Source organism: Bison bison, unplaced genomic scaffold (assembly GCF_000754665.1).
Source record: "Bison bison bison isolate TAMUID 2011002044 unplaced genomic scaffold, Bison_UMD1.0 scf7180017864236, whole genome shotgun sequence".
NCBI lineage: Eukaryota > Metazoa > Chordata > Mammalia > Artiodactyla > Bovidae > Bison > Bison bison.
Window position 1 is genome coordinate 2,041,598 of NW_011494808.1, and position 10,205 is coordinate 2,051,802.

Sequence of the window (10,205 nt, forward strand, 5' to 3'; positions counted from 1 at the left end):
AGACACTCATGCCACGTGGCCGTCGAAGACGTGTAATAGTTCCAATTTAAGGCAGAAATACTTCCTCCAGAGTGTTTTATTCATGCCTCATGGAATATTACATGCTTGAATTGTTATTTCACTGTAGTTTTTGAATTTGTTGATGAAATTTTAATTAACTTATTTTTTCATGTGCCTTTGCTAAAATAGGTACATATACCTGCCTCTGGCATCAGTTATAAAGAGACTGATCACTGGGTGCCAGCTAGGTCATTTCCTAGTTTTGAGTCATGGACAAGTTCATCTCCCCAAATCTGAGTTCTCAATTGTAAGCAGGTCTTAGACTGGTGGTTACCAAGGAGTAGGGGTGGGTGTTAGCAGATGCAGACTAGGAGACATAGGAAAGAAACCATCATGAAACAGAATATGAAAGAGAATGTTATGTACATGTATAACTGAATCACTTTGCTGTATAGCAGTAATTAACACAGCATTGTTTAAAAAAACAAGGTAAATCCAAAAAAGAAATATAATGGATCTTTGAATTAATAAATTGCTTTATTTTATTTATGGCAGGTGCTAAATAAAGTTTTCTTAAGATAGACTTAAAAACCAAGTTAGTGTGTGTGTACATATATGTTTTAATCAGATACGTATGCACTTACATGTACAGGTTTTTTTTTTTTTTTTTTTTACCTCAAGTGTATAAGTGTATAAGTAATCTTTTTTTAGCAGCTGCTAGTTTCCTTATCTACTAAAACATTTAGCAACTCTTAATTAAAATATTTTTTATTATTATTTGATTATTTTGATTATTAATTTTGGAAGGCACTTCTCAACATCAGAAAATAATGGACTTGAGTTCATAAGTAACATATAAGGTATTACTTTACAAGTCTAATTAAAGTCTCTTTTACCGAGTAAGTATTATAAAGCAAATAAAGACCCAATAAAATTAGTCAAGAAACCCAAATTTATGGCACATTTTATAAATATGTGATTTTATATAAGAAATGTGGACATGAATTAACTAGATCATGCAAAGTACATAACTGGAATGTTCATAATAAGGATATAATCTCCATGTACTTTTAAAAGAAAACATTGTAAATGTGTATTTGTATTTTTGATAAGATGATAAAAATGTTAGAGCACTCAGCCACTCCCTCTCTCCAGTTTGTCCCTTAGGAATTCCTGCGCTATTATTTTCTACTTTATGAAGGGACAAAATTGAGTCATTTAATCTTTATCGTTTTGAACACTAAAACTTGCAGTCTACAAACAGTAAGCCAAGTATAATGACACTTACACCTTGTCATGTGGGTTAAATTTTTTGAGATTGTAAATAGGCCTTTTAAAACCCACTAGAACAATCATGCTTTTTTTTTTTTCTATAATGTGCTATTTATTGATTTACAATGAAGATAAAGGCTTCAGTGTTATTCCTCTCCATTGCTTAATCAGGGAACAAATGGGCCTGTGGAACGTTCTTCTTTCAGGAGCAGTTGTGTGTTCGTCCACCAGAGGCGTCCCTGCTGCCCATGGGCTGTTATGTGAAAAGAGCACAGTCAGAGGAACTCAGATCTTTCTGGAAACACTAAGCCCCTGGGCCTCTCACTCAACCCCACTTTGGTTATCTTTCCTCAAGGGCTTTGAGAGGCTTATTCTCAAAGAGGACAATAGCCTTTCCTGAAGTCTGAGTGTTTAACTTTGTAAATACTATACAAACTGAGGTTTTTATTGCGGGTTTGAGGATAACAGAGATAATTTTGTTCGGTATTATACTTTGTTTTAACAACGATTTACTAAAAATAGTGAAGTATGAATAAAATGTCAACACAGAGTTCCTGGAGGCTGAGAACGGTGCTCTGTCCTGTCAGGAGCGAGGTACGAGTTGACTCACGTCCGTGAGCTGTCTGTTGCTAACAACACGTCTGGGTTAGCACGGTGCTGCCTTCACTGCAGTGCTATGGGAGGATTTGCAGCTGGCACCCAAGGAAAACTGACTGTCTTCTTTCTGAACTGAAACCCAAATGTCCATGAGTGTTATCAAAGTTTAAACAAAAGCCTTGCACGACAGACTTCTGCTTGAATCGAATAAAGGATGGCTGTGTCTTTGCTAATAACCTGCACTCAAGGAGGGGAGGAGAGCTGTGTGAAGGAATCCTTTCTTTGAAATCAGCCATGCAGGCGGGTTTCTCGGTGTCCACCCGGTGGAAATGGACGGGCCGAGAGGAGCCTGGCTCTCCGGTTTCCAGCTCTGGCAGGTGAGCACAGAAGGAAATTGGAGAGAAGAGGGAGAATCCTGAATTGGGCACCTTCGTGGGTGACTTGCTTCCCCTCTTTTTAGCATGATTGACAGTGTTCTTACCTGGAGAATCCCAGGGATGGGGGAGCCTGGTGGGCTGCTGTCTGTGGGGTCGCACAGAGTCGGACACAACTGAAATGACTTAGCAGCAGCAGCATGATTGACAAATCCTGGTGGAAAGAGAGTGACTGAGATTTTTTTTTTTTTGCTCATTAAGACCAGGCACTGCTCAAATTCTTTGAGAGTTGAAAATAGGAGAATGACATATGTACTTTAGGTAATTAGGTGAAAAAGTCTTTTCTTTAGAAATAGTATTCTTACATTACTTCATAACCCTGCAGATGGCTCTTTTAATAATATCATGCTCTTTTTAAAAAAACGTAAAACATGAGATTATATTATTCCCCAGAGATGTAACCTGAATAGACTGTTTATTGTCCTTCATTATACAAGCAGCATGGAGTTTTAAATTCTAAATCAGTTTATGCCAAAGCAGCTACATTTTATCATTCTAATATGTTGGTTTGTTCTGGTACATTATAGACCCACACTTAAATAAAATTTCTTCATTTCCAGCTTTATTTTCATACAGTTCTTTTTTTCCCTTTATGTTGTGATCACATTTATCTGTGACTTTATCATATTCTGGTAGTGTGAATTTAAGGAAACATACAATAATTAAAGAATTGGATCAAAGCCTCTTTGAAGATTAGAGCCAGCAAAGGATTATAATGACCTTGAATCTGAAATAAAACATGTGACTCTTTGATTTTGTGTATCGCTATTAAGATTTATTTTCTTCTAGGTTATCTGTCTCAGAATTGCCCTTATTAAAGCTTAAGATTTGGCAATTTCCAGGAGTTCCTTTTTATCCTATCTGGTTTTTGTCTACGTTTGCTTTGACTTTTACAACCTTAATCCTAAACTTATAAATCGAGGTTCCCATCTAGGACACAAGAGCAGGCTTCAGAGCAGCCTCCCGTGCAGGCCGGGAGACGATGTAGAGCACTGGTCACCAGACCTCCATGGCAGCTAGCACAAACGTGCCTGATGAAGGACACAGATTTCTCAGTTTTAAATGCCTTGGACTCCCTTTGTTATATGCCCGCTTTGTACTATGACTTTAAATGATGAAAATGTAGAGTGGAGAAAGCAGTTCTTTCTTTCTCTTTTGGAGGGGAGGGTGGGGGGCATGGCTTACGGTTTGTAGGATCTTAGTTCCCCGATCAGGCATGCAAATGGGCCCTCAGCAGTGACTCGAGGGTCCTGACCACTGGACTGCGGAGAAGTCCCGAGAAGCATCTCTCAAGTGTCCAGGAGAAAGCCAGAAGCTGTCCCTGATATTAGAGGAGGTCACATGTCACACATTTCCCGAGTAGGGAAGGGGAAGGCACGTAACGTGTGTGTATGGTCACCTCCAAATTTCTCCATATCCAGGACGGAGGGAAGGGGCGTGGCTCCCGTGCCACCATCTGGCTGCATCTCTGTTTGGACTTAGGCTGTATGGACGTGCTCAGAACTGGGGTTGGGGGGGCGGGTGTTGGGGACCCAGGGCATGAGCCATGGAGTCAGAGCTGTCCCTCCATGTGAACACCTATTTCTTGCTTTGAAAACTAATTCCACTGCCTGAATATTTTGCAGTTCAGCTAAATACTCAAAAGGAAAATCTGATGAAGTTGGTAAGAGAGCTGTGTTGTTTCTCTTTGGTCAGGTCCTGAAGAAAGTCTCCAAATACATTCAAGAGCAGAATGAGAAGATCTATGCCCCACAAGGCCTCCTCCTGACAGATCCCATCGAGAGAGGGCTGCGAGTTGTATCTTTTCAGTCCAGATCATGAGGTCTGAGTATTTGATGGCCCCGTCAGCCCGGGTAAGAGAGGATTTCCCTCAGTTCCCGAACCTGCTGTGGGCTGTGCTGCTGAAAGGCACACTCTCCCTCCAGCACAACTCCTTCCCGGGTGTCGTGCTGGGCTCTGGAGCATTTAGTGTTGGGGCTGCCGTTGTCTTGGTGGCTGTGCAGCATCTTGTAGTAATAATGGGAGTCGGGTGAGTCATGCATCTCAGCTGCAGAGGCTGCACCAAAGGCCCCTTTGAAATGCATGAACTCAGTGCGCAGAGAGCTCGTCGTCCAAATAAATCTCAGCTCCGTGGGTTCATCTGACTCGTTGAAATCAGTTACAGCTGCCAGATGTATCATTTCATTACCTTTGACATAACTGCATATTTTAGAGGCAGTTGACTTTGAAAATCATGAAGTTTATTTTGGTAATTTGGTAAATAAAATTGCAAAAAAAAAAACTAATTTAGCTTGATAACAAGTAAAATAAATAACTGGGTAAAATAAAATTTTTTTAAAACCTAGGTCAGATAATCCCAGGCCTTCCGGCTGATAAGCATTTCAACGGCTTTATTATACTTGTATCAGTGTTTCTTAAACTTTTAGAGGTCGTGAGCTCTCTCACAAAAAAAAGTTTGCATACAATTTCAGGGTGCTTTGCACCCCTGACGTCATTACCTCACTATGGATGCTCAGTTAAGAGCATCCCCCTTAGTTCTGCAATAAAGTATCCTTTTTCAGATTCTTTTATTCTTTTAAAAAGTAAATAATGTCTGGAGAGGAACTCTGTGGTATACCACAAGCAATTACATTTCTTGAATTTTTCAGCAAGGTGTGGAAAACACCCTGTTTAACTTAAGCAGGAGAAATTTTTAATGTTTTGAAACAAGTAAAGCAAATAATAATTATTGATAATTTAAAATTATGTAAATGGTAATGTAAGATAAGTAAAGACAAGGGGGACTTTCCTAGCGGTCCAACAGTTAAGACTCCGGCCTCCAGTCGGCGGTTGCAGGTTCAGTCTCACGCGGGGAACGAAGATGTCCCACACGCCGCGAGGCGCAGCCAAAACAACTTTTTTTTTTAAGTTAAGTAAAGACAAGTCCGCACAGATCACACCCATCTTCTCTCCGTAGTCCCTTTTTCTGTGTTCTGTTTTCCAGTGTGTTTTCTTAACAGTCATGCTGTTCAGATTGAAATTACCATTTATGAAGACAGAGGCATGAGCAGTGGAAGATAAACCATAGAATTAAAGGTAAATATGAAATTGTATGATTTATGTGCCATTTCTGTAATTTTGTAGGATGCATAAATTTTCTCGCCTGCATCATAAATCCTGGCATACTCTTTGTACTGACTTGATATTTAAAATGTGTCATTAACCCAAATTCTGTTAACCCAAGTGATAGTTTAATCCTGATTTTTTTTCTTCCCCCTTTGTTGTTTTCAGACTGGTTTTGTTATTACTTTGTTTGGGGGGTTTGGGGGCGGTCTTATTTTAATATTTCAAAACTATCTGGACATTTTAATACATGGGTCTTACACATAAAAATCAGATCAGAGATTTCCCTGACATTTTTTTCCCTGACAGATTTCCCTGTCATTTTTAATAACCAAAGAAACGTTTCAGAATAGGGAGATTCTAAATATTTCATGTATTTAAGTGGCTTCATAGCCCTTTAGAAAAAACCTTACCTCCAGTGGGTAGAACCATAAATGTTCTTTCTCTTTAGAATGTTCATGTTCTCACATATCCATATAATGACGTTGAACAACTGAGCAACGAATTGATGAATGCTGGTGGGAATGTGCGGGAAGAATCACCTGGAAGCCACCGTGCCTTCTAAGTGACCAAAAAAATGGTCGATTTCGGCATGTTTCCATCCTACTCTCTGCCTCCCAGTAGTAATTCTACCGCGGTGCTTTCCTGAGCGCGTCCGCAGGCAGCTGTCCCTGACTCACAGGAGGCCGCGCAGAAACAGATTCAACCACAGCAGACAGCCTCCTCCCCAGGGCAACAGTAATGATACTCGCTGCTGTTTTGAGGGCATGGCTGTGTGCTAGGTGTTACACAGACGGTGTTTCCAGTTCTCACGAGAATCCTGCCCAGTATTTCCCCCACTTAACAGATAAGCAAACCAAGATAGGAAGAGACTAAGTGATGATCTCCAGGTCACACAGCTAACGAGTCCCGGGTTACCAACCCGAGTCTGACTGACCATAAAGCCTTGTCTTTTCACCATACTTCCTGTAAGTACATGCAGCAGCAGAGATGTGGAGAGAGAGAGTCCATCACATTATTCTAAGTGCTTTTCCCCTTCGTTTCTTTTCCAGTACCTTTTAAAAATAACATCTTGTCTGCCCTGTACCATTTGTTGAATGCTGTTAATACATAGCTGCCTTCTCTGAGCGCCAGGGAATGTGTCCCCCGAGTTCTTACAAGACACAGGCCTAAACAATGACACGCTCTGCCGTGTGTTTTAGTCTTTACTGAGGCTGTTTTGGAGCACTTAGTGTTACCTGTTCACACACTTTCTCACGTGCGGTTTGCAAACTGGTGTTTCTCAGACGAGCAGCCAGGAGCCCTACGTGTGGGTTTGGTGACGGCCGCTGGGATACGTTTGTTTGATCAGTTGCAGCTGCGCTGCTTTGGCACAACCCATTTGTCATGACTCACTTTGCAGCTCTTATTGCTTTAATACACTGTTTTTCTGAGGTGGTGCGAGATTTGGAGCAATTGCACACCAGAGACGAATCTATCAATATTCAACAACAGTGAAATTTTGAAATGAGATTTACATTAGGAACTTGTGGTAATTTCATGAATGCAAATATTTTCGTTCAGTGTAATTTAGTTTTCAGAGCTGTGTGTTCCTCAGACCCGGGATCCTGTGTGGGCTGAGGTCTTAGAGGAGAGGGGAAAACTCTCTAATGAATTCAGTTCTGTCGTTTTTCTTAAGCGTACGTGGTGTCTGCAGCTTAAAGCATTACATGGGAATTAAAATTAATGACTTAAGAGCACACAAATCATGGAGGTGGCCTTTATTTTTTTAAAAGAGTGTTATATCTTGCTCCTTTTAAAAAAGTTTGAATTTTTTTGATACCTTTGTTACCCAACAAACTGATGGTTGTTTTCTCTCTTCAGATTAAGATTGTCTTCTTTACTTAAAAAACAGAATGTAGCACTAATCTATCATGATAAAGAAGTGATAATAAAAACACCCAGTGCTTGTGGGCCCCCCTGTGTGCCCGCATCATTCACAACACCCTCTGAGGTCCGTGGCGGCATCCCTGTGTTTCAGACAAGGGGACTGAGGCCCAGAGGATTTCAGTTACTTGTCCAGGGCCCCAGACTGGCAGGTCGGCAGGAGGCAGCCAGGCCTGGATTGGCCGCGCACCCCTGTGCTGTCCTGCCTCTCGAGACATGCTTGGTCAGAGATGCAAACGTTCAGGCTTGGATCTCTGGACCCTCGAGCCGTGGACCCCCTTCGGCAGATGAGACAGATATGGGCATCTCAGTAGCCAGAGCCTGGGTTAATGGAGTGTAGCCCACACGCGGGGAGGTCACAGCAGCTGCTCTTGGGAGGTCATTCGGTGTCGCTTTCTAAACCTTTGCTTCCCCTTCTAACTGCAGATCCCACCTCCAGCTGGGACCCTCACCTGTCCACCGGCCGACCGCAGAGCGTCCCCCTACCTCCTCTCCAGAGCATCATTCCTTCGTATCTGCTGCCAGAGCCACGGTGCCATTCACTCCAAGGACTGACTTTCTAAAATTCCGCACCTGGAGTGACCTCTAGTCGCTCAGCATCCACTTTGTGTCTCCAAATCGTGTAGGACTCTGCAATCTTTTGATCAGTTTCTGAGAAAATGCAGTGAAGCGTTTCACTTTTTCATTCAAAGCCATTAAAACATATGCAGCTGGTCAGCCCAGCACAGTTTATTTCTCACCTGCCACCAGCACCAGTGGTTCTCACCATTCCTTGGGCTTCAGCAAGTCGTGCCCTAGCCAGTGTTCAGTCTTACTCCCCCGAATTCATGAAATGCTTTTCTCCAGGATTTTGGTGAAGGGTGGGCTGTGTCTGGTTTTGCTAACGCATCTCTCAGATTTCAGAGAACTACCAGTTTTGCTGTGACTCAAAGCTTAAAGATCTACTTCTGCTGTTTAATTTCCCAAACCGAAGCTCATTGGAAAAATAATGTATTATTTTACTTGTTTTATTATAGCCATTTCCTAATTAAAGCAGTATTTAATGCATTTTCCAGGTTTGGTTTTTTTTTTTAGAATTCTGTTACTACTGCATCACCTCAAACATTGGGAAGATGTGGTATGTGTCGCTTGTTCCTTACAAAAATAAGTAAGCACAATAAAGTGGATGCTAAACCATCAAACTCAAATGTCCCTGCTGTGTCCCTGAACGTGTAATGAGCAAGTGTAATAAATATTTTAATTATAGTTTTGTTATAAATGTAACTTAAGAGAAAAAAAAATTTGATAGGAATAATACTGTATATTGCTAATTTTTAACTCTCCCTGATGGCAGTCCTTATGATTCATAGACTTTATCATATACAGTATTCCGTGCACAGAAACATGTATGATTGGTTCAAGTTCAGTAAGATAAGTGATTTCCAGCTAAAAGTGTCAAGTCCCGAGTCACTGTTTGGAGTTCTTTTTTGGGCTGTATGTTCTTAGCACGGGGACTTCCCATACCCTTCACCTTCGGGGTTTGAGAGCACTGTTTTTGGGTGAAGGATAAGACATGTATTAGGAGAGAAGGAAACAGTTAAAAGTTTTACTTTCAGAGATGTTGTAGGTGCTAATACTGGATTTAACCTTTCAGATTTAATTTCTTTTATGATCTGTTAATTATTCAGTAAATCCCATAGTTCCATGTAATATTTTAATTGTATAACTTGTTACTTTATAATAGCCTATAATAGTGTGTCTGTCTGCCTTTTCAACCCGTTGCAATAACTTTGCTGAAATATTAACACATTAGTAAAACTTTTCTTAAACAAATTGTCTCTGTGTCATATTTGGTGTGATTTGGTAAAGTGTAAATGAAACAGTATTAAATTTGGCAGATAGACAATACTACGAGAACCCCTGGTCCAGTGCAGCTTAGTATTTTTAAACAAACATCTGACATTTATATGGTTTGTCACACTCAGCAGTTTTTTACATGCTTTATCTCTTAAATGAAGATATATTAGCGACAGGGCTCCAAACCAAGAAATAGTCCCCAATAGTCAAAATGTATTAAATAAGAGATTGGAATGTTTCATTGGGGAAAAGTATCACAGGATCATGACAATCTTAGATCATCTGATGTCTCTTGTGTGTTTTTTTTTTTATAAAGTGCATTTGCAGAGAGTAACAGCTTATAAAATAGAGTCTGTATTCCAACTTAAGTTCCTTCCATATTCCATTTGGCCTTGGTTCCTGGATAAGTCAACACTTGTCAAGTGGCACAGACTCTGTTGCTTGTTTCAGTCTCATAAAGGAAGTTGGAGTCTTCAAGCCATGTCTGACCTTCATACTTAACCTCCCCTTCCCCTTGCCACCCCACCCAGCCCCTCAGTTCCCTGAGGGCAGGGCTGGTTTCTCGTTGCCCTCGCATCCGTCCCTGACCCAGCATTCCACAACACGGCTACGTATACTGTACTTAGCACTGGTATCCGTGTACATAAATGCACGAGATGTAAGGCGTTTGACTTAATAGTGACTCCTAAACTCCCTGGGGCTTCCCTCGTAGATCAGCTGGTACAGAATCCACCTGACGTGTGGGAGACTTCCTGGATTGGGGAGACCCCCTGAAGAAGGGATAGGCTACCCACTCCAGTTTTCTTACGATTCCCTGCTGGCTCAGACAGTAAAGGATCTGCCTGCAATGAGGGAGACCTGGGTTTGATCCCTGGGTTGGGAACATCCTCTGGAGGAGGGCATGGCAACCCACTCTAGTCTTGTTGCCTGGAGAATCCCATGGACAGAGGAGCCTGGTGGGCTACAGCCCATGGGGTCACGAAGGATAAGACGTGACTGAGTGACTAAGCACAGCACACAGCACAGCAAACTCCCCTT

General features: G+C 41.4%; 1 protein-coding gene across 1 annotated transcript in view; it reads left to right on the forward strand.

Moving 5' to 3' along the window:
- The window catches only part of GOLGA7 (golgin A7), a 16,822-nt gene extending 7,679 nt beyond the window's left edge, over positions 1-9,143 (forward strand). Inside the window, exons 4-6 of the mRNA XM_010846440.1 lie at positions 3,999-4,100; positions 5,316-5,378; positions 7,758-9,143. Coding sequence (XP_010844742.1) covers positions 3,999-4,100; positions 5,316-5,363 — 150 coding nt within the window. The 3' untranslated portion in view covers positions 5,364-5,378; positions 7,758-9,143. The remainder of the gene's footprint in view (positions 1-3,998; positions 4,101-5,315; positions 5,379-7,757) is intronic.
- The last annotated feature ends 1,062 nt before the right edge of the window (positions 9,144-10,205 follow it).